Genomic DNA, 26,616 nt, shown 5'->3' on the forward strand with positions numbered 1-26,616 from the left:
AAATGAGCATTAAATGAAGGATCCCTCCAATTTATTTCTTTAATTATTCACAGCGTATAGGGAATTCCAGGTCAGATATACCCTGTCTCAGAAGGTCCTGAGTTCATTGCAGGAGACAGTAAAGCTTACTGTCACAAGCGGCAGGTGAATAAGGCCACCTGCGGCTCATTGTGTGTATGTGAAATGTATATATTCTTGTCCATTTGTTGCAGGTAGTGCTATAATACTTTGTTTATGATGTCTGGTATTGAAGTCGCTAAATGCTTGTCCATAGGTAACATCGTTGTGTAAATAATGTCCTGAAATATGTGTTGATAAAAATCCTAATGAAATGAGCGTGTTTATCATACTGCATATTTGGCAACGTTTAACTTAAGGTAGTGTTGTAACGCGACTTTCAAAGGACTGGGAGTGTAAATTGCCTATTTCAGTTCATACGATACTAGCAAACTTATATCATAATTTGATGCAAATTGAATATATTAATTCTTGGCAGGTAAACAGATTTACAGCGGGGTGTGTCCATAATGATCAAATATATGTGTGATGTAATATAAGTGTAGAGTGAAATAATTAGAGAAGAAACGCCTCTCTAAGTCTGAGGTAGTGTAATAGTTCGAGAGGGAACGCCTTCTTAAGTTTGAATATTTAAACGTATAATGAAGTGTAGAAAAGGACTACCGAACATTTAAACGTGAAGATCACCCAAGTTACTATATGTAAGGTGTTTGTATCGCATACTCATGTAGATAATGTGTTTCACTAGTATAAGTAAAGATTTGTTATACAAGATATTGTCTCTCTTCTCATTAGTAATGAAATGGTATTCCTCTCATAATTAATGTTTCCCCCTACTATAGAGACTATTACTAAAGGACTTACCGCCCCATCGGACAGTCCACAGACCCGAAAATGTGATACCGACTCAGCTAGCGAACTATTCTAGTAGGTGAGGGTGAGGCTTCGACAAACCGGGCCGAGTTCGAAGCTCACCGATGGTGCTCCATTCTAACGTCATATTTATGAACAATGGTAACTGGTTCATGTACTGATGCCTTGGAAAGGTTACATTACGAATATAAACTTTACTTTCGTCGTAACGCGCAACCTCGTAAATAGTACTAGACAAAAAAGATACATAACCTGAATCTTAACTTTTGAGTCCAGGTTACATTTTCAGTCTTTTTATTTTCTATAACAGTTTCAGTTTCGTTATACAGTTAATTAATTTTCTTCGTATGTGTATATTTCAGTCCTAATTGAACTTTCACATTATAGTTTAATTAGAGTCTGATATTGGATTCTAGTAATACAATTTCAAAAGGAATAGAGCTACGTATACCACCGTGCTAAACACCAGGGAACACGTATACCACCGCGCTAAATTTCACTATATTTTCAGTAACCTTATTACCAACCCAATAAAAATGTTACTACATCTTCCGCATTACAATACCGTCATTAAAATCCGTTGGTAGTACGCAAGAAAATATTTAACTTCTAGTTTGCAAAACTGCAGCCTACGTATCTGACAGTCGTAGTACAGACCCTTAGGGATTTTGATAATTTGTTGAATGATAACAGATGATCATGACATTAACTTAAAGCGTTGAATTCGCATTTTACCCAAGAGATATGTCCACCAGCCCTACAAAAAAATTTTATTCTCAATAAATTAAATCTGTTAACCATGAAAGTTTATGTTGTTGTTGTTTGAAGTTGTTATTACATGGATATGGTTTTCATTGGCTTATGAATACAACCAGTTTACAATCAGTTCAGTTTGAAGTTTATTTAGTTCCTTTTCTACATCGTGTGTTCCCTGTACTTTCTGAACTATAATTATACATCTTCTCATTGCTCCATTGTTGCATGTGCTTATCTCGTACTGGCAGGGCCATGTTCAAGGCCGAATAATTCAGATGATTAAGACAGTGACAGTCACACGCAACATATTGATATTAAATTAATCAAAATTAAACGTTCTTTCTTTCAGACTTTAGAGTAAAGAAGAAAGACACAAAAATGTCCGATATTTCTGTCATTGAAAACCATTATTTATTTTTAAAAAAATATTTTCAAAGTTTAATACTTTTTTTACCAATAATAATATGTCCAAGGTAAATTCATTTCTGAAATGCTCATTGTTTCTTATATAAGTGTGGTTTATTTTAACATGTGTTAAACTGTTTACGTGTAATTTGGTTGCAAAATCACAAAAATTTGTTTGAGCTGCTTCGAGCAAACCCCTGCATATAGGCTGAATGCAACTAAATGTCGACTGAACTTTCAGCACATCAAAGTCAGCATGCAGTAGTTGTCCTTGTTTAAGGCAGCACATTCAAGGTCTACAAAGGACTTAAGTGGATATAAAAGCCAAATGATACACAGTTCAAAAAATTAGGAGAACATGTTTTGTAACATCTGATGGTTGTACCTTGAGACCTTAGTTACTCAGGGTAGGACAAATTGAAATTATACTCCAGCTGTAGGAGTAACTGTCAGGTGACCCCTCAAAACAAAGTGAATAGCGGAGTGTTCGTGTGTCATGTCATAGAAAGAAAGAGATCCACCTTATCAATACTAAATTTAATAATGTTTTTTAAAAACAGGACCGGTTTCGACTTATCACAAGTCATCCTCAGCTGTCATTTACATACACATTAGAATACATGTTTTAACATTTGTATCTTACAAGTAAACATGTCATGTTTGATAGACATTAGGTAGTATGTCTAGAAGTGAAATTCTGCTTCTTACATCTAAGTTTAAAGGATCAAGAATATTAAGAAGATATCTATCTTTAACACATCAAAAAAAATATAACACATGATAAAATTTGTTATTTACACCTGACCTTGAATATAGCATTAACGTTCAAGTTTTACTAGTAATAGTTCTTTAAAAGGACTTTCATATTGCGTTGTTTTTAGTCGACTAAATATGCTTAAATGTAGCCGCATGTGCTTATACAGTATACTTCTTATTAGGCTTAGACTTTGTCAAAATGAGTAATGTGAATTCGAAGTTGAAATTACAATAACAAAGTGAAATGCGTTTGAAATAATAGTAAACTAGGTAATTGTAACCTCTGTTGAATAACTCCTGCAATTATATGCTATTTAAAATACATTTCATGCAAAGAAGACATTAGCAGACTTCAATATATAAAGGTAGAAAGGTATAAGACAATCATATACGTTTTGTGAAATTCATATGAAGTATTGTTCTTTCCTCGTGCGTATGTGTCAATTTCAAATGGGGTAGTATACTTTATATAAACTTTGTCAAATTAAGTAATGTGAATCTGAATTTGAGATTGCGTTGAGAAATGAAATGCCAGGTAATTAAAACCTGTATTGAATGACCTCTTCAAATATATACTGTGTAAAATACATTAAATGCAACATAAGACAAGGTACATTTCAATATGCAAGTTAAAAGGTAAGAGGCAGTCCTGCAAATTTATAAGTCTTCATATGAAGTACTGTTCTTCACGTGTACATGCCAAGTTCAAATGGGGCACTATTGGCCACTATTTGCTAAAGTCCAATCACTGTAAACTTATATTGTCTTGTTAAATATACAGATTGAAGATGAAATGTGCTGCTGGGGTTATGAAAGCTGTTGTTGTAGGTGGTTCTTTTTTGATCTATGATACTTGCTAACTATCTGTAAAAAGTAAATGAAATCAATTAGAAGCGTATTAGAATGTTAAAGTGTTAAACTTTTGTGTGTGTGCGTGTATATTGTAGAGATTACTTACTGTCGTGAGATGATTGGGAAGTGTATCGCTTGGCAGCTTGGCGTGTACTATATCGTGAACTTGTGGTATTAGTGTCTGTTGTCATAAGGGGAATGGAGGGGTGGGGAAGGGGAGTTGCTAACTGTGTAGAGGTGGAGTTAGTTGTGTCTTTCTCCTGCGCTGTGGATTGCGCGTGGTGTTGTTTACTGACTGTTCTCAGATAATAGTTTTTTATAAAAGGGATGATTTTATTAAATAAAATATTGGTTTTATCTGTTATTTCATTAATATTATAATTAGGGTTGGCATATTGGTCTACTGTTATATATAGTTCTTCAGTAATATTGAGTAAGGGTCCTTTGGGGTTTGTGCTTAATATTTTCATATCATTATCTATATTAGTAAAGTTATGTTTGTAATCAACCATGCATTGTCCTATTGCCGAAAAATGGTTGTGTTTTATGGCATTGACGTGTTCGTTGTATCTGATAGTAAAGTTTCTGCCTGTACGTCCTATGTAGCTTGTTAGACAGTTATTGCAGCGGATACGGTAAACCGTAAAAAACAATATTTGAACAATGAATTGTATCCACTACATTTGAGAGTATCCCAAGAGCTGCCATATAGTTATTGGGATCACTTTCAACGTATCACAAACGACAAAATAGAGAACTTAGCCATAAAAAAACAAAACAACCTTAATAAAAAATTAGAGTCTTTAAAACAGACACGAAGAACGGAACCCATGATTCCTAATATAAATAAGGTTACCTCATCCCAACCTAATTCTGACATTGAACATAATTTCCATCCTTCGATCAAAAATCTCACGAATACAGTATTCGATGAAACAGAAACTGAAATTTTGAGTAAGGGTCCGAAACATAACTGGGGCAATACCTCAGTTTTGCAAAATATCACAACTACCACCGCGGAAACTGAACTTGCATTACAAAAAATTCCATATGACCTACGAGATGAAGTAAAACACGACATCGCAAAAAGACTACCACAGTATATTAAGAAATTACAAGAAAATAGTTCACACAATAAAAAAATTAATATAACACACATAAATAGACTAAACAACAAGATAAAACAAAACAATCTGGTCGTAACTAAAGCGGACAAAGGCAACACCACAGTAGTCATTGACAAAAATGTATACATTCAAAAAACAAAAGAAGTTTTCAATAACGACACCTTTCGGATCATACGCAAGGACCCTATAAATATAATACAAAGAAATCTCAAGACTCTACTTAAAAACACGCACCTACTACTTACCGAAACTGAAGCACAAAATCTCATAGTTATGAACCCCCAACTACCGAATGCAAAAGCTCTTCCAAAAATACATAAGGACAACATACCCATGAGACCCATAGCAAATTACAGAGCAAGTCCTACATATAAATTATCGCAATTCATCCAAAAATTCCTCAAAAAGCATTATTCATTTCAAGCGAATAAAACTATACACAATTCAGTAGACTTCTGCAACAAAACTAAAGAGCTACAACTAGAATGATACCATTCCTTCCTAATGACAACACTTTGTTAGACACATTAAACACCATAGACCCACATATACAGTTTACAAAAGAATCAGAAAACAACTGCAAACTGAACTATCTCGATTTGACCATTACTAGACAAGACAATCATTTATCTTTCAAAATTTATCGCAAGCCCACCCATACAATAAATACAATAGCAACAGATTCCATTCATCCTAGCTCCCATAAAAAAGCAGCATATTACAGTATGGTTTATAGAGCCTGTAACATACTGCTTTCAAAAACAGATTTTATTGAAGAGATACATTTAATCCAAGAAATAGCAAGAAAAAAATGGATACAAGAAAGATACAGTCAATTCAATCATTCATAAATTCAAATCAAAACCCAAAACTAAATTATCAAAAATGAACAAACCTAAGAAAAACTACGCAACCTTTACATTTAATAACATGCACATATACTCGTTAACCGACATTTTAAAAAAACATGACCTTGAAATAACCTACAGGACTACACATAACAGCAACATCATCATACATAACACAAAAACTATCAACAATAACAACAAATACCTTCCTTCTGGAGTTTACCGTATCCGCTGCAATAACTGTCTAACAAGCTACATAGGACGTACAGGCAGAAACTTTACTATCAGATACAACGAACATGTCAATGCCATAAAACACAACCATTTTTCGGCAATAGGACAATGCATGGTTGATTACAAACATAACTTTACTAATATAGATAATGATATGATAATATTAAGCACAAACCCCAAAGGACCCTTACTCAATATTACTGAAGAACTATATATAACGGTAGACCAATATGCCAACCCTAATTATAATATTAATGAAATAACAGATAAAACCAATATTTTATTTAATAAAATCATCCCTTTTATAAAAAACTATTATCTGAGAACAGTCAATAAACAACACCACGCGCAATCCACAGCGCAGGAGAAAGACACAACTAACTCCACCTCTACACAGTTAGCAACTCCCCTTCCCCACCCCTCCATTCCCCTTACGACAACAGACACTAATACCACAAGTTCACGATATAGTACACGCCAAGCTGCCAAGCGATACACTTCCCAATCATCTCACGACAGTAAGTAATCTCTACAATATACACGCACACACACAAAAGTTTAACACTTTAACATTCTAATACGCTTCTAATCGATTTCATTTACTATTTACAGATAGTTAGCAAGTATCATAGACCAAAAAAGAACCACCTACAACAACAGCTTTCATAACCCCAGCAGCACATTCATCTTCAATCTGTATATTTAACAAGACAATATAAGTTTACAGTGATTGGACTTTAGCAAATAGTGGCCAATAGTGCCCCATTTGAACTTGGCATGTACACGTGAAGAACAGTACTTCATATGAAGACTTACAAATTTGCAGGACTGCCTCTTACCTTTTAACTTGCATATTGAAATGTACCATGTCTTATGTTGCATTTAATGTATTTTACACAGTATATATTTGAAGAGGTCATTCAATACAGGTTTTAATTACCTGGCATTTCATTTCTCAACGCAATCTCAAATTCAGATTCACATTACTTAATTTGACAAAGTTTATATAAAGTATACTACCCCATTTGAAATTGACACATACGCACGAGGAAAGAACAATACTTCATATGAATTTCACAAAACGTATATGATTGTCTTATACCTTTCTACCTTTATATATTGAAGTCTGCTAATGTCTTCTTTGCATGAAATGTATTTTAAATAGCATATAATTGCAGGAGTTATTCAACAGAGGTTACAATTACCTAGTTTACTATTATTTCAAACGCATTTCACTTTGTTATTGTAATTTCAACTTCGAATTCACATTACTCATTTTGACAAAGTCTAAGCCTAATAAGAAGTATACTGTATAAGTACATGCGGCTACATTTAAGCATATTTAGTCGACTAAAAACAACGCAATATGAAAGTCCTTTTAAAGAACTATTACTAGTAAAACTTGAACGTTAATGCTATATTCAAGGTCAGGTGTAAATAACAAATTTTATCATGTGTTATAATTTTTTTAATGTGTTAAAGATAGATATCTTTTTAATATTCTTGATCCTTTAAACTTAGATGTAAGAAGCAGAATTTCACTTCTAGACATACTACCTAATGTCTATCAAACATGACATGTTTATTTGTAAGATACAACTGTTAAAACATGTATTCTAATGTGTATGTAAATGACAGCTGAGGATGACTTGTGATAAGTCGAAACCGGTCCTGTTTTTAAAAAACATTATTAAATTTAGTATTGATAAGGTGGATCTCTTTCTTTCTATGACATACTATAGATATCAATACGGAACATCATGAAATTTATTAATCAAGTGTTCGTGTGTTGTCGTGAGGTACATCATCATTTTTTGTTTATGTATGAACATTCTTATTAACTGACTGGTAGCAATGAGTTTGATTATTACACTGTCAGCTCTGTGTTGTGCCTTATGTTTTTAACCTCTGGCAACATGATTGTGTGTTTTTTTCACTTAGCCATGATGAACACTCTTATATATTTTCACACTTGTTTTATGTTTGAACATTCTGATTGACTGACTGGTAGCAATGAGTTTGATTATTACACTGTCAGCTCTGTGTTGTGCCTTATGTTTTTAACCTCTGGCAACATGATTGTGTGTTTTTTTCACTTAGCCATGATGAACACACTTATATATTTTCACTCTTGTTTTATGTTTGAACATTCTGATTGACTGACTGGTAGCAATGATATCCTAATGATTTTATTTATTTCACTACCAGCTCTGTATTGTACTTTCTGTTTTTAACCTCTGTTTCAACACGATTGTGTGTTTTTGTCTTAGCCATGTTGTAACATTCTATGTTGTTGTTTTTTTTCCACACTAGTTTTATTTTATTTTTTTATTTTTTTGCTAGGGGCTTTACGTCGCGCCGACACAGATAGATCTTATGGCGACGATGGGATAGAGAAGGCCTAGGAGTTGGAAGGAAGCGGCCGTGGCCTTAATTAAGGTACAGCCCCAGCATTTGCCTGGTGTGAAAATGGGAAACCACGGAAAACCATTTTCAGGGCTGCCGGTGGGATTCGAACCTACTATCTCCCGGATGCGAGCTCACAGCCACACTAGTTTTAAGCCTATTTGATTTTCTAAATGTAAATGTTGATTCTTAGGGAGCCATATATTTTAAGGACACTAGGTTCGGGGCCCTGACCTAACTTTAGGCTAAGATTTATTTCAGCTGATGACGCTCATGACAGTTAAGCGAAACATGTCGCATCTTACAACGCCTGTTGTAATGTTTATTTCCTAAATATAAGGAAAGATAAGTATTGGAAAGGTGGTGTTAACTATTATTCTTATTTTAGTGTTCATAATCAGGTAAGAATACTGTGGTCATTTGAACATGTACATGAACCAGCAAATCCCATGAGACATCTTAATGAGGTTCAAGTCGCAAATGCCGTCACTTTGATCCAGGAAGGATGGATCTCAGTGTCTCTCCGTTACCATGAGACCGGCCAGTTCACAAGCAGGGTTGGACAAGGTTGTGGAGGCATGACAACCCCACAGGATGACCAAGATCCGACCATCTGTGCCTTGTGGCGTCATTCATCAACTGCCAGAGAACTGCAACAAGACCTCAGGAGGGTCACTGGAGTTACGGTGTTGGAACACGTTAAAAGAAGCGTCCTTGCGACCCAGACATCCTGTTTGAGTGACCCGTTTAACGCAGCTACATTGCGCAGCTCGCCTTCTGTTTGCCAGTACCCATGTCAACTAACAATTTTGCCAATGAAGACCTGTGTTGTTTACAAATGAGTGCAGATTTCATCTGACACAGCATGATGGATGTCAACGTGTATGGAGCCGCCGTGGTGAGCAGTACATGCCAAATGTTGTCCAGGAAGGTGACCAAATCACACCAGGTTCTGTGCTGGTGTGAGGTGGCAACAGTATTGATGGCTGTGTGGATCTTGTCATCGTCCATGGTAATCTCACCGCTGCAGGGTACATCGGACAGATACTGCTACAGCAAGTGTTGGTTGCTGCATATGGTGCTGCACGACAATGCTAGGGCTCATGTAGCGTGCATCACCGAAGCTGTCTTGCGAGAACTGGACATCCAGGAGATGGAATGGCCTTAATCCCATTGAGCATGTGTGAGATAGGCTTGACAGAAGTGTTCACGGGCATCCTGTTCCACTACAGATGCCCCAAGATCTCGAACAGGCTCTCAATGAAGAATGGGACCTGATACCGAAACGTTACCTCCCATTGACCTATATGGAATATGCCACATAGGTGCCAAGCTGTAATAAATGCTTGTGGAAGACATACACCATATTGAAGCTCTCCAACTGTGATACAAATCCACCCTGGAGGACTGTTATCACTTTTTCTTTTTTTGCCCCTATTTGTACATTTCCACTTGTGTTCTGAAAATGAATGTGAATCCCTCGATGTTCTTTTGTATACTTCAGTGGTAAAGAATAAGATTTAGTTGATAATATACCTGGCTGTAAGGTATTGTTTTGTGAAGCACAGCATATGTTCAAAAACATGCTCCCCTCATTTTTTTTGAACTGTGTATTACAACCCAATATTTTCCTTCCTCTAGAGCTCAACTTTACTAATCAAATAGCAATTTAACTGGGTTGTACTCACATCACAAGTAGATTCGTCAAGCCACTCTGGCTCCCTCTTGATATTCAGTGTTCTCTCCATATGTGTTGGCTTACAGGCGAAGTAGTTCAAGTAGTTAGAGAACGACCACAAATTTTCTGAAAGTCAAACAAGGTTCAAAATGAATCAACTTTTAAAGCTTCAAATTAATCTCCATAGTGCAATCAATGGCTTAGAAGTTGAATGTAATGTTACGGAGCTGGAGCTGATCAACAGGAATGAGGAACATCCCTACTCTTTCCCTCCACCAAACATTCAACAATTATATTAACCAGCCTTAAAAGAGTACAGAATATTTAAAACCCACCAAAAATCTACAAGCCCACATTTTTTACCTACATGATTACCGCTAAAGCAAGGCCGATGAGATTTGTTGATAAATTACACTAGAACATATTCTGCTGGGTCACAGACCAGGAACTGTCTTTAAATTGTTTGTTGTTTGAAATAATTTTTTTTTTTGCTAGGGGCTTTACGTCGCACCGACACAGATAGGTCTTATGGCGACGATGGGATAGGAAAGGCCTAGGAGTTGGAAGGAAGCGGCCGTGGCCTTAATTAAGGTACAGCCCCAGCATTTGCCTGGTGTGAAAATGGGAAACCACGGAAAACCATTTTCAGGGCTGCCGATAGTGGGATTCGAACCTACTATCTCCCGAATGCAAGCTCACAGCCGCGCGCCTCTACACACATGGCCAACTCGCCCGGTGTGTTTCAAATATTAGCGTGGATCTGTTGTTCACATGCAGCAGCTTTCCCCTGTTACCAACATCATAATCTAATTCATTTGTTTATCATAGAATGTGGTAAACAGTAAGAGACGGACAAAAGCCTTAACTTAACCACTTATAAATAAATAAACAGCACGTCTCTAGCAGACATGTAACACACTGTTTCAAAAGGTAAGATTATGAACACTTGTTTCAGCTCAAACCATTCAACAAGCAACTGATCGCAACTCAATTCTGAAAGACAATCTCTGAAATGTTTTGCCAATTCCAGTATTTCTTTGTTGCCAGCTTCAGCCACTTAGATGTGTCAGAGTCATCCATGTCCGATAAAACACAGGATGAAATCTTTTTTCCAGACAGTCTTGTACACTGTTACTAATATTATGGTGTCCATGGAATATTGAATGAATTCCGCAAAGCCTCTCGTTTAAATTTCCAACCATCAAACAACAAGTTAAAATTCCCAGTTTCTTTGGACCTGGAGTAGCACACTGTCAACTGCACTACCAACCTCTTTGTGAGAAACTCTCGAATATGTTCAATCAAGAAGTTATGAAAAGGGCACAACAACAAGAAATATAACAGACCTCATTAACCCACTCCTCATTTCCAATGCAACAGCAGCTGTTGAACTTGGTCTTTTTCACATGCCTTTCAGTGTTCAGTCTGCAAGCCTCTGCAAACTTACTAAATGACACCACAATCCTCTATTTCCTACTAGTGCAGGGCCCTCATTTAGTTCTCTACCTCTTATCTTTAAATCATTAGAAACTGAGTCTAACCATTGTCGCCTTCGTCTCCCTCTAATTCTCTCACCCTCCATAACTGAGACCATTATTCTCCTACGTAACCTACCCTCTTCCATTTGCCTCTCATGAATCCACCACCAAAGCCAAAGCCAGTTTATGTGTACAGCCTCATCCACTGAGTTCATTCCTAACTCAGCCTTTATCTCCCCCATTCCAAGTACCCTCCTGGCATTGTTTGTACCAGCAATCATTCTCGCTACTTTCATGTCTGTTACTTCCAACTTATGAATAAGATATCCTGAGTCCACCCAGCTTTCGCTCCCAAAAAGCAAAGTTGGTCTGAAAACAGACCAACGTAAAGATAATTTGGTCCAGGAGCTGACTTCCTTCTTACAGAATACTGTTGACAGCAACCATGAGCTTTACTGCACCATGCTTCAATCTCACTTACTATATTACCATCCTGGGAAAACACACATCCTAAATACTTGAAATTATCGACCTGTTCTAGCTTTGTATCACCAATCTGAAATTCAATTTTGTTGAATTTTTTACCTACTGACATCAATTCAGTCTTCAAAAGGCTAATTTTCATACCATACTCATTGCACCTATTTTCAATTTCCAAAATATTACACTGCAGGCTTTCGGCACAATCTGCCATTAAGACTAAGTCGTCAGCATAGCCAGACTGCTTACTATATTTCCACCTAATTCAGTCCCTCCCTGCCACATTATACCTTTCAGCAGATGATCCATGCAAATTACGAACAGCAAAGGTGAAAAATTACAGCCTTGTCTAATCCCTGTAAGTACCCTGAACTAAGAACTCATTTTACCATCAATTCTCACTGCAGCCCAATTGTCAAAATAAATGCCTTTGTATGATTTTAATAATCTACCTTTAATCCCATAATCCCCCAGTATGGCAAACATCTTTTCCCTCGGTACCCTGTGATATGCTTTGTCCAGATCTACGAAACATAAACACAACTGCCTATTCCTCTTGTAGCATTTTACAATTACCTGGCGCATAGTGAAAATCTGATCCTGACAGCCTCTCTGTGGTCTGAAACCACAGTGGGTTTCATCCAACATCCTCTCAACTACAGATCGCACCCTCCCTCCGAGACGCCAGTTATTACCTTGCCCGGTACACTAATCAATGAGATACCTCAATAATTGTTGCAATCCTTCCTATTCCCTTGCTTGTAGATAGGTGCAATTACTGCTTTTGTCCAATCTGAAGGTACCTTACCAACACTCAATGCCAACCTTAGTTCTCTATGAGGCCATTTCATCCCTGCCTTCCCACTATACTTCACCATTTCAGGTCTAATTTCATCCATTCCTGCTGCTTTATGACAATGGAGTTTATTTACCATCCTTTCCACTTCCTCAAGCGTAATTTCACCGGCATCATATTCCTCCTCACCATGAGCTCCGTTGTTCGCAACACCAACATGAAGATTTCCTTTTACGTTCAGAAGATTTTCAAAATATTCCCTCAACCTGTCCAGTGAATTCCTGGGATCTATTAAGAGTTCACCTGAATTATTCAAAACACTGTTCATTTCCTTTTTACCTCCCTTCCTAAATCTTATCACTGTCCAGAAAGGTTTCCCTGCTGCTTGAACTAAGCTTTTCGAGGTTATTACCAAAATCTTCCCACGACTTCTTTTTGGATTCAGCAACTATTTGTTTCACTCTGTTTCTTTCATCTATGTACAGTTTCCTGTCTGCATCAGCCTTTGTTTGGAGCCTTCTTTTTACATTTACAAGCTGCTCTCGCTTCATCATTCCACAAAGGTGTTCGCTTTTTCGCAGTGTTGTGATGGACAGTGATCTTTTGAGGTCAGCACTGAACTGATAACATCTCAAAGGACTTATTGCTCCACAGTGTTTCAAGACTCTTCTATTTTAAATCCACTTTATATTCATAAGTGAGCAAACCGGTTTGATCAGTTTATGGCATAAGACTTGCAAGTCTTGGACTTGTAGAATTAGAGACAGTATATTTTTAACACAGTTTCATGTTGTTAACCTTAACTGGTATCATACGTCTTCCCCAAGGCCATCCCCTATCCTATCCTCAGCCTACCGCTTTCTTCCCTTGTGTACCTCTCAGTTGGAGTGTTGTTTCCCTGCGGGGAAGGTGATGTACCGCTCGCTTTGTTTCACCTTGAGTAAGTGCGTAGTAAACTTTTCGCGCCATCTGACTGGTCTATCCTGAAATGCATCAGAAGCTTACTGAGGTGAAGAAAATTCCACGTGAACTTGATATTCTGCATGAGGAGGATTCATCAGATTGATGACGAACAAGAGGAACCTGAATTCTTCGAGGTTCGTAAAACGTGCTACTTTTGTTATCCTCAACTGAAAAGAAGAACAAAGTACCCATGCCAGAAGTGCGAAAAACCGATCTGCTTGGAATGCGCCAAAAAAATCTGCCGAGTGTGCTATGCGGATAAATGAATGAACGTATGTGGGTGTGTGAAACATTTTTGAAGTCTAACATGTTTTTCTATATATTTTGAAAATCATAGCTATATCTGGACTCAAAATGTTTTGAGTTGTAGTTATATACATTTAAAAATAAGGTAACATGTCCTGTGATAAGGAAAATTGTGCTTTCTAACAAACAGTGATTTTGAACCTGAAAATTTAAATGTATGTTTTGAGTTTTCCAGTAATTTTATGTTTTATTTGTTTGTATGGTCTTTGTATAATACTGACATATCAGTGAAATAATCGTAATAATCATATTTTCTAGATTTAAAAAAAAAGAAAAAGTGTCCACATTTTTGGAGCATCATTCTAATAGATTTTCTTTTTTTTCTGAATTTGTATTTTTTTCTTCTACTTTTTGCACTAACATGTTTTCAAACATATATTTAAAGGAATTAAGTTGAATAAATAACAAACAATTAAGAACACATTGTTTAATTTAAAAGTAAATATCTGGAGTCTGACAGACGTATTATACCAGTTACGTTGCACAGATGATACCAGGTGAGGGTTAATATGGTTTTAAATTGTGATCAATTTGACGCTGATAAACTTATATGACTGTCAATTTTTCTACAACCTTCTATCAACTGCTGATGATGCAGAAAGGTGTCGAAACTAGTAATGATTGATATATATTGTCCCCTTTTCCGGGGTCGCTCAGTCGGCGGAGCGAGAGTCCCAAAAGGGTGGACCGTTCGCAGGACCAACTTTACTATTTCGGGACCGACCTTCAGAAAATTTATTTTTGCAGGGCCATAACTTACTGGATAGGTGACATAACGTGGAATAAAAATCAGAACAAAATAACAACACTATTTATTAAAATATAAAAAAAAAAGAACCCAGTCTGGACAATGCAGAAAAAAAAAATATTTTCTTCAACATAACTCATATCAATTGCTTCTCGTTAACATAAATGAATGTAAGTCCTCGGCATGCTTAGAGGTTCCATTAGATTCAGTTACATCTTCAATGAAACTCCACCCGAAGTCATACTCTGTAACATCTGACCAATCACAAAATTAGTGATAATATCATTATGATCAAAAACAAAATGCTACATTAAACATGAAATTACCGTATTCCCTTATTTCATTAATCTTTATAAATTATTATTCCTTATTATAAGAGTTTGGGTAGCTTCCCATTAATTAATTCTTTCCAAATTATAGTGTCTTTTGTCAGAAAGTATTATTATTTTCTTTCTAGAAGTTTCCTTTATCATGCTTTAAAAGACTCCGTACCATTTTATAATAAAACTATTTTTCATATACTCTGAAAATCTACTGGTAAAACATTTGGAAACCTCAAAACATTATCGTCAAAAATACTTTGACAAATTTCCTTACAAATTCACTGGGAAATTATCTTTACAAATTTCATTTTTTCCATCTTTTGAAAATTCATTACAAGATTCTGTAACACGTTTGGAAATTCTTTTATAAATTATTTTGGCATATTTTTGGAAATTCTTTGGCATATTTCCCCTCTCTCGCAGATATCGCTCGACTGTATTCTTACTACACATCACATGAAACGATTTCTCACTGACTAATGCATTGTGGATAGATCATGTAGCACCACGCGTAACTAAAAGAATAAACATTCATGAAAATACAGGGATAAACTATCGCGCAATAACAATCTCCCCCAACTGACTATCAGCAGATTTTATCACACTGTTGAAAATATTATATTTTATTATTATTTTACTTATTTAATTATTATTATTATTATTATTATTATTATTATTATTATTATTATTATTATTATTATTATTATTATTATTATTATGTCTCCCTTTAGAATTTGATTGAAGACCTTTACAGTATTAACCGATCATAGTAAGAATTCACCATGACTAGAGTTAAACGACAAAATAGGATGAATAAAAGAATAATCTCGAAGAAATAATCATCATCACCATCAGTTAAAGAACTTCGAAGAACGCGCTCATAACCCTCAGGGATAAGAAAATAATAATCGAGTCATACATTACACAATACCAGTTGTTGAGCAAAGGAAAAAAAACTATTATTATTCCCTAAACATTATTTCATCACGACTGACATTCACCCTAGTGGTCCCATATCGTCAATTATCATCATCATCACAATAATCGCTCATTTTTAATCCTCAACAACCATTCAAAATTTCCGACTCTTCATTATTATTATTATTATAATCATTATTATTTCCCTGATCGTGGCTCCTAGAAGTGTCTTCTCGATGAGCTGCCTACTGTTCACAGCTATCACCATCCCTTCTAAGCTCAATTTTTTTTTCCACAAACCAGTCGTTCATTAAAACTTTGATTTAATTATAGTTTTAATTTTATATATTTAATTTCATCCTCGTCGTCATGATTATTATTATGAAGTCACATTTTATACTTATTATTATTACTATGATTATTATTAGGCTCCATTCCCCCATAATTCCTTTTGAAGACCTTAATTGTTCGTGACCTTGTGAAAGTCGCTGGCAACTGGGGTTATTCATCACTGAATCAAATATCAATATTCCAAGAGAATGCAAAAGAAGAAAGAAAATTGAAACTAATGAATCAATGAATCCATGACTACTCTACCATGACCACCACTTAAATACAGACATTTCTAATGAAACTACATTTCATTAAATAAGAATACAATCTCACTAGCCACCTACTGAAAGAGAAGAAATGTGACAAAGGTGGTACTTGTTCCGATGTAAATCTCCGGCGTCTGGACGTAGTTATAGATGTCGGTTCCTCTCCTTCACTATGGTGGCTTATAGACGAACAAATTCATCGCGCTGGCGTGCACACGTTGGCTTAACACATCATGACCCTGACAAAGTACAATAGCGCTGCATCACTCCAGCAATGTTTCAGAAAATTCCAGGATTTCCTTCTGGTTCGCTCCATGACGACGGCTGGTCTTCGCGGAGATAGCTGATACTGAAATTGTGTATTAAAAATAGGATCCACACTTACTGTATATCACTAAATTGTCTTACGGCACTTCCTGGCGCAATGATGTACACTTAGGTTCAGTTCTACCAAAAGCTTCCAATTTCGAGCACATTCACATCTTTGAGCTGACAGAACATTATATTACTGGTAAAACGGTGTTCATAGGCCAGGTTTATTCTCGAGTGTTCTCTCTAGATGGTCATCCTCCCTTGTACAAGTTTCTGCCGCAACACTCGGCGTAATGAGCGCTCTGACTGTCCGTGGTTTAGAAAGTTCCACCCGGGAAAATGTGCGGCTGTAATAATATCGCACTATACTGAGTTGAGTTTAAGAAAAGTTGAATTAATAACAGTCGTCGTGCAATACAAGAAATAAACACTGTTTGCTAACTCTTCTGGAGAATACTGTTCACTGTCCTTCCTGTAACTATACAAACTTTCATCTTCTCTCTCGAGGCTAAAACTGTTCGACTTTCTTCGAAAGACTGTACCATTCGACTTTCTTCCAGAGACTCGGCTTCGACTTCTTTCTAGAAAGATCCTCCGACCATCCAACACCTTCAATGATTTTTATTGGCTGTCGACAATCCTGCAATGTGATTCGTCCTTCAAACTTGTGAGTTGATTTCTCTGGAATGTCGCTCCCCTCTTGGCTATCGGCGCGCTAGGTGACGTAACCTCGTGACGTGGCGACCTTCATCGGCCTGCTGACCCAGTTCTCACTCGCCTCCAGCGGAACAGCACGGTAATCAGCTGATGCTCGCTCGCTCGTAAACCAATATTTCATTACAAAATTTTACCAATTTCCCAAAATTTAATAAAGCACCATTTGAATGGGTACAATATGTTGTAATTAAATCTACACAACAATTTTTATGTACTGAATAAAGTGGACCCAAATTATAATAAAAGTTGTAAAACACATTGTTAGTGGATTATGCCAATATTTTGCCGATCACTGCATAAATTACACAGAAACTGTGGCACCTCTACAAGAACTTTTGAGAACCAACAATAGATGGAAATTCATGATGAATCCTTTAGGATAACCAAAGAGATGCTGGCGAACTCTATTAGGTTGGGATATACATCTTATGACGGATGCTTTATAATTCAAACGGACACCTCCAGTGTTGATATAGGAGCCGTGCTTTTTCAAGTAACGCCTGAATGTGAGCAGAAGATAACATATCTATCATTCATGAGCAGAAAATTGAGACCTCACGAGTTAAAATGGACTACCACGGAACTTGAAATTTTATCTATTGTAGTAGCTTTAAACCAGCGGAGAAAATACATTTATGGTCTTCCCATCACTATTAGGACTGACCATAAAGCGCTGAAGTCAAACGTAGGAAGCGATCGTATTTGTCGCTGGTCACTTTTTGTGCAACGATTTGACCTTACTTTAGAGCACTGCCTGGGAAAATTGAACATAGTAACGGATGCAGTCAGCAGGAATCCGAATCCAGAAGAGGCTGTCGACAAATTAGCACTGTTGGGAAATGACGATCAGGACGTCGTCAACAAATTGAGAAGTATAAGTCAGGAACAACTTATTGAGCCTAGTATACCGAGGGTTTTGGAAGCACAAGAGAAAGCTCGGTCACATCATTACTTTAATGGATTACTGCATAAATTTATCGATGATGACCACATTAAATTTAAAATTGTTGTACCACCGGTGCTCCAAACTGTTTTAATCTGGTTGGGTCAGCATACCACTGGTCACGTTGGTATAGCGTACCCTTTATTTGGCCGCGAATGAGGAGAATAATAAAACACGTACTTAGTACTTCCCCTACTATGGGCAGTTGTGGAGTGAGGTACATCCTCGTATGTATGGACGCTTGTTACCGTATGCCCAGTACAGAAGGCCAATACCAGGTCAGCGTTGGAAAAACTCACGAGTCTAACCCGACTGAGAGGATCATGCAGGCTGTCGCCAAGTATTGCAGAAAATTTATACCAGGAGAGCATTGGAAGTGGTTGGATGTAATCCTGCTTATTACAGAAAGTATTAATTCTACTGGCTACGAATCGATGGGACAGATACCCATGGTGGTACACTGCAACGAGTATCCGGAGAGACCCTGGCAGAGAGTGATACCCTGTCCTAGTGATATCAGGCCATCTCCAGAGATGTGTATCAGGAATACTGCGGAGCAGATGAAAGTGCAAGCCGAACGGCGCTATGGGGAACTAGACACAAGTAATTCCACTGCCCTCTGAGGATTAATGAACTGGTATTAATCAAAAGACCTAGTACATCAGACACACCTTCAAAATTTTAATCACAAAATTGCGGAACTGTATAATGGCCCATATCAGATCATCCATGTATATGATAATAACCCTTATTAGGTCAGAATCATGGACGGTTGGGTAGAGAAGACTTTTAATACCCTCAACCTAAGGCTCTACTACCCGCCAGGTAAATTCGGATTGATGATATCCCAGCTGATGAAGAAATGGGTTATGTAAATGAGCACAGAGAAGATGATGATATGGAAGTAGAAGAAGATTCAGACAAGGAACCCGTGATTTCGGAAGAAAAACGAGAAGAAGACGAAGAAGCTGCTGAGAGTGTAAGTATGATCTGCAATCAAGAGCCAGTCCAGCCTAGTGGAGAAGAATGCACTGCATGTGACAGCACTCACAGAAAATTCCAAGCCTTACTCGACATTCATTACCAGGCAAGGAAGGACAATAAGCATCTGAAAGAAGAAACTCAGCATCTACGGGGCCATAAAGGAGAAAAAAAGGATGTTGACCTGCAGTGTTAGAAGATAAGTTGCGGTATACGTAAAGAAAGACTTTTTCACGTATTTTTTTCTCTGGCTAGGAGAGGGATGAGTTATATCACGATATGCCTCAATATATTAATTGTAACACTGCGGCATAACTGTATTTAATATAGCATTGAGTAGCTGTAGACCAGGGCATGAACCCTGGAAGGCCATGGCATAGGCCCGGTGGACCCCAGATACAACCAGTTCGAACGAACATTTCAAGTTTGAATCAGGCCGTTGGTTGTGTAGACCCCACTCTAGATTTCAAACCCAATGACTTGAAGCTGAAGGAGCAGTAATTTAAACCTTGGAAACCGATCAACAACTACTCCAGGATGGCCAACTTCGCTTTTCCAAGACTGGGATCCCTTGAAATTAAATTGATATCTTTGCTACTGAGCTTAACTCCACAGGTCTGAATACAGCACAAATTATAGAGTGAATTAACAAGCTCTATGAATGAAAAATAGTTGGTACTTGTAATAAATAAAATTTTCTGCGCTTTGAAATAAAAGTTTGTTGAGTCTCTAACAGCCATTAATAGACAGAGGCTACTGTTTCCTTGGAACGAACAGAGTCCAACGGTCTCAGTGGAAGGTTATTTAAACCAGCGTGGAGGGGGAAGCGCTCTTATTCATCTCTGTTCGGTTGGTCTCATTCTATGTGTACTGAGCTAGTCGTCGGTTGCGTGGACTTGATAAATATTTTCTTTGTGCCGGTGTTTTATTTACGCGTTGAATTTAGCTGAACACCGTGCATACAGATTTTGTTGTTTTTATTACTATAACTATGAGACTAAGAGACCGTGAGTTATCTGTTGACTTAAATTAAACCAAGTGCGGCAATGGCAAATACGCGAATTTCTTACTAAGTATATTTCAGTTGTGAACTAATCCAGTAACTGTGCGCATGTTCACGCAATACCATATCACTATATGGCAATGCAAACTCTCGATCGGCGTTCATGAGTCACGATTTAATGTGTTCATTCCGTATCTACATATACCGCTGTGAAAGACTGAAGATGACCAAGAAATACACCCTAAAAAGTAATGACGTGCAAATCGGACTAAAATTTACACGTCGAATGAAGCAAAGTACAGTCGATTGCGCACGCTAAGCGGTCCAATGGGATCTCGAGGAACTGAGATGAAGACTGTTCAACACATATTCTGTGCAATGATATACGGCTAACTTGACATGACGTAGTGATCATGTGATTCGTCGCTGACGGCAGTAAGCTGTGAAAGTTAAGTTTCCTTTGTCTTTTTTTAGCATGCAAACGTAGGAATTGTATAATAGTTATTGGGAATTTTTATTGGTAGTAAATTGAGTTAACTAAGGCCTTTGCTTTGTTTTATTTCATTAATGTAAATATTGTTCAGCGCTGTAATAACATGATCAAGCCCAGAGCCACCTATGTATATATTTTAAATAGAAGGGATGAGGGATAAATGAACAACCATTTAGCTAGATACATATTCTTATTTTGGGGGGGATTTTAGTGAAGTTTTATTCCCATGAATTTTTTTTTTATGAATAACTTTGATAGAATCTTAGCCATGGTAGGAGGCTATACGACTTTCAGCGTTGCGTATTTAAGGACCGATTATCTATATAAATAGAGTAGGTTGTATTTTTTTTTCTTGGGAGGATGCATGTGCAATTTCAGCTGTAAACTACAGTGCAACAAAGTTCCATTCGTCGTTGACATTAGAGTAAAACCTTCAATGTTCAGGGCAGACAGGAATGCTAAGGCATAGAAACAATGACAAATCATATGCGAGGCTTGTAAGGCCCTGAGATTTTGTTTGGGATGAATGTGTGTTACGTAGGCGTGAAGCCGTTTTATTTGCCTGGGAACAGAAAGTTGAATATGTTAAAGTGTCAGCACGATCACGCTTTGGGCTGTGATATTATGTGAAAGAATAGAAGAAGAAGCGACTGTTTATTTTTGTTAGTTCCCAGAGAGGCAGGCAGTTTTGTCACAGCTGATTGTACTGTGAGCCCATCTCCGAGGGTAATCGCTAGAATTCCCATCGTCCAGTTACTCATTTTGTTGTCCCTTACAGCTGATTCACCCAAGCTACGTGAGAAGAAATGTGCAAGTGGTGTTTCATAAAGACACGAGCCTACAAGAGCAGACGTCGACCTCCAACCACTTTAACCTCGACAGTTTAATTACATGTGTGATTATTTCAGGTGATGTTCATGTGTGTGTTTGTGCTGGACTTATGTTTTGTCATGTGAGTGTTGATATACTGTCTGAGGGAAGTTCAGGTACCAATCCTGATCCATTTACAATGGGAACACGCCATTAACGGAGAAGTGAGCAACAGCTTGAACTAGTGTTGATATCCAAACTGAACATAATGTGTAATAGCTATACCAATTATTACATGTGTATTCACAAAGACTGTATCACATCGTGCCTTAGGGCTAATGAACAGATCACTATACTCCATAAACAAATGTAGCGCGATTTCAAATTTACAGTGTAAATATAATGTATTTATGATTTAATTTGTGGGACGTGCCTGTGTTGCTTGGTTCGATTTTCTTTTATTTTGTAATTACTTGGGTGCGTGTCACCATCGCACCGCTTTAGGTCATTTCACGCGTTTTTTTTAAAATTTGTGTATACATGTTTTTGGGATAATAAAATCCATTGTACCCGATTATCCATGTATCAGTCAGTAGCTATGTATCCATTTTTCCTGTCTATATACAATTAGTATGATTGAATTAGAGATCTTCGTATTGCGCTTTATTTTCAGAACATTAACACACGCTTCTACCCTCAGCTTAGCCCAATTTGGTGACAGGAAATGGTGCATTGTAATAAAAGAAGACGGAAAAGTTCCAACAATACAGAATTACAAGTGGGAAAGCAAAAGACTGAATGTCTTCATAACAGAAAGACTGAATCACGATTACTGATGACCAGTAGTAATTAAAACCAGAAACCAGAAGAATGATGGGATTTAGGAAAATGGTCAGTAAAGAACTAATGATGAAATTTGCTCCCAATACTAATGAGAACGGTGGTAATCCACGAGAAGGTCAAAGATCAGCACTATTAAACACACAAGGTAAATTTACGTATCAAACATGATCAAAGGTAGAAGAAGTTAAATATAACACAACACTTACATAGTTTCCCACACAAAAGAGATAGAAACTGGGGTAAACCCTGGTAAAATATCAGAGCCTACATGGCGCGTCTATCTGTTACAAAAGACAAAATGATATCGAAGTTGATTCCCATGGGGAATTTGAAACATTTGTCCCGAATGAGTAAATTTATAATATCAATATAAATGGTCCGTTATCGAACATTATAAATTCCTGGTTGCCAGCGTTTCGCCCTCGTGTGCTAGGTTGGGCTCATCAGTTGGTACCTAGCACACCTACCAAGACGCTGGCTAGTGCATCCCGTGGAGGCCAAGGTACAAAGGTACCAACTGATGAGCCCAATCTAGCACACGAGGGCGAAACGCTGGCAGCCAGGAATTTATAATATCCAATAACGGACCAGTTATATTGGTATTATAAATTTACTCATTCAGGACAAATATTTCAAATTCTGCATGGGAATGAATATCTATTTCATCTGACAGCCAAGCAGGCATCAATTCTTGGTTAAGAAACAAAGTCTCTCATAGCGCATTGGCACTGCCGGTGGCTCCAAGTAGCCTACGCAGTGGCCTCTACGGTATGCACTAGCCAGCATCTTGGTAGGTGTGCTAGGTACCAACTGATGAGCCCAACCTAGCACACAAGGGCGAAACGCTGGCAGCCAGGAATTTATAATGTCCACTAACGGACCATTTATATTGGTATTATTAAAAGACAAGAGTCAACAGCCAAAATGGCTTCTCCAGCACAACCCAAAGCCATCCAGACTCCCGTTAGTAATAGAAAGATGGGGGAGACGTGCACCAATCAGATGCACAGCGCTACGCCGAGCTGAACAGGAAAAGATCTGTATAGCTCTGCTAACATCTTAAGGTGGACATGGCTTAAAGTAATTTCAATTTAAAAATATTGTTACACTTCCAAACAACCATTTTGTACGAGAGAGAACACTTCCAAAGAACCACTGTGTACGAGAGACAACACTTCCAAAGAACCACTCTGTACGAGAGACAACACTTCCAAAGAACTACCGGGTACGAGAGACAAAACTTCCAAAGAACCACTGTGTACAAGAGACAACACTTCCAAAGAACCACTGTGTAAGAGAGACAACACTTCCAAAGAACTACCGGGTACGAGAGACAACACTTCCAAAGAACCACTGTGTACGAGAGACAACACTTCCAAAGAACCACTGTGTACAAGAGACAACACTTCCAAAGAACCACCGGGTACGAGAGACAACACTTCCAAAGAACTACCGGATACGAGAGACAACACTTCCAAAGAACCACTGTGTACGAGAGACAACACTTCCAAAGAACCACTGTGTACGAGAGACAACACTTCCAAAGAACCACTCTGTACGAGAGACAACACTTCCAAAGAACCACTGTGTACGAGAGACAACACTTCCAAAGAACCATTGTGTATGAGAGACAACACTTCCAAAGAACCACTGTGTACGTGAGACAACACTTCCAAAGAACCACTGTGTACGAGAGACAACACTTCCAAAGAACCACTGTGTACGAGAGACAACACTTCCAAAGAACCACTCTGTACGAGAGACAACACTTCCAAAGAACCACTGTGTACGAGAGACAACACTTCCAAAGAACCACTGTGTACGAGAGACAACATTTCCAAAGAACCATTGTGTACGAGAGACAACACTTCCAAAGAACCACTGTGTACGAGAGACAACACTTCCAAAGAACCACTGTGTACGAGAGACAACACTTCCAAAGAACCATTGTGTACGAGAGACAACACTTCCAAAGAACCACTGTGTACGAGAGACAACACTTCCAAAGAACCACTGTGTACGAGAGACAACACTTCCAAAGAACCACCGGGTACGAGAGACAACACTTCCAAAGAACTAACGGGCACGAGACACAACACTTCCAAAGAACCACTGTGTACGAGAGACAACACTTCCAAAGAACCATTGTGTACGAGAGACAACACTTCCAAAGAACCACTGTGTACGAGAGACAACACTTCCAAAGAACTACCGGGTACGAGAGACAACACTTCCAAAGAACCGCTGTGTACGAGAGACAACACTTCCAAAGAACCACTGTGTACGAGAGACAACACTTCCAAAGAACCATTGTGTACGAGAGACAACACTTCCAAAGAACCATTGTGTACGAGAGACAACACTTCCAAAGAACCACTGTGTACGAGAGACAACACTTCCAAAGAACTACCGGGTACGAGAGACAACACTTCCAAAGAACCACTGTGTACGAGAGACAACACTTCCAAAGAACCACTGTGTACGAGAGACAACACTTCCAAAGAACCACTCTGTACGAGAGACAACACTTCCAAAGAACTACCGGGTACGAGAGACAACACTTCCAAAGAACCACTGTGTACGAGAGACAACACTTCCAAAGAACTACCGGGTACGAGAGACAACACTTCCAAAGAACTACCGGGTACGAGAGACAACACTTCCAAAGAACTACCGGGTACGAGAGACAACACTTCCAAAGAACCACTGTGTACGAGAGACAACACTTCCAAAGAACTACCGGGTACGAGAGACAACACTTCCAAAGAATCACTGTGTACGAGAGACAACACTTCCAAAGAACCACTCTGTACGAGAGACAACACTTCCAAAGAACCACTGTGTACGAGAGACAACACTTCCAAAGAATCACTGTGTACGAGAGACAACACTTCCAAAGAACCACTCTGTACAAGAGACAACACTTCCAAAGAACTACCGGGTACGAGAGACAACACTTCCAAAGAACCACTGTGTACGAGAGACAACACTTCCAAAGAACCACTGTGTACGAGAGACAACACTTCCAAAGAACCGCTGTGTATGAGAGACAACACTTCCAAAGAACTACCGGGTACGAGAGACAACACTTCCAAAGAACCACTCTGTACGAGAGACAACACTTCCAAAGAACCGCTGTGTATGAGAGACAACACTTCCAAAGAACCACTCTGTACGAGAGACAACACTTCCAAAGAACCGCTGTGTATGAGAGACAACATTTCCAAAGAACCACTGTGTACGAGAGACAACACTTCCAAAGAACCACTCTGTACGAGAGACAACACTTCCAAAGAACCACTGTGTACGAGAGACAACACTTCCAAAGAACCACTGTGTACGAGAGACAACACTTCCAAAGAACCACCGGGTACGAGAGACAACACTTCCAAAGAACCACTGTGTACGAGAGACAACACTTCCAAAGAACCACTGTGTACGAGAGACAACACTTCCAAAGAACTACCGGGTACGAGAGACAACACTTCCAAAGAACCACTCTGTACGAGAGACAACACTTCCAAAGAACCACTGTGTACAAGAGACAACACTTCCAAAGAACTACCGGGTACGAGAGACAACACTTCCAAAGAACCACTGTGTACGAGAGACAACACTTCCAAAGAACCACTGTGTACGAGAGACAACACTTCCAAAGAACCACTCTGTACGAGAGACAACACTTCCAAAGAACCACTGTGTATGAGAGACAACACTTCCAAAGAACCACTGTGTACGAGAGACAACACTTCCAAAGAACCACTCTGTAGGAGAGAACACTTCCAAAGAACCATTGTGTACAAGAGACAACACTTCCAAAGAACCACTGTGTACGAGAGACAACACTTCCAAAGAACCACTCTGTACGAGAGACAACACTTCCAAAGAACCACTGTGTACGAGAGACAACACTTCCAAAGAACCACTGTGTACGAGAGACAACACTTCCA

General features: G+C 38.2%; 1 protein-coding gene across 1 annotated transcript in view; it reads right to left on the reverse strand.

Annotated features, from left to right (window-relative positions):
- The window catches only part of LOC136875823 (zinc finger protein 813), a 166,276-nt gene that overhangs the window by 112,611 nt on the left and 27,049 nt on the right, over positions 1-26,616 (reverse strand). The window contains exon 2 of the mRNA XM_068228179.1: positions 9,964-10,079. Coding sequence (XP_068084280.1) covers positions 9,964-10,023 — 60 coding nt within the window. The 5' untranslated portion in view covers positions 10,024-10,079. The remainder of the gene's footprint in view (positions 1-9,963; positions 10,080-26,616) is intronic.

This window comes from Anabrus simplex, chromosome 6, assembly GCF_040414725.1.
Source record: "Anabrus simplex isolate iqAnaSimp1 chromosome 6, ASM4041472v1, whole genome shotgun sequence".
Taxonomy (NCBI): Eukaryota; Metazoa; Arthropoda; class Insecta; order Orthoptera; family Tettigoniidae; genus Anabrus; species Anabrus simplex.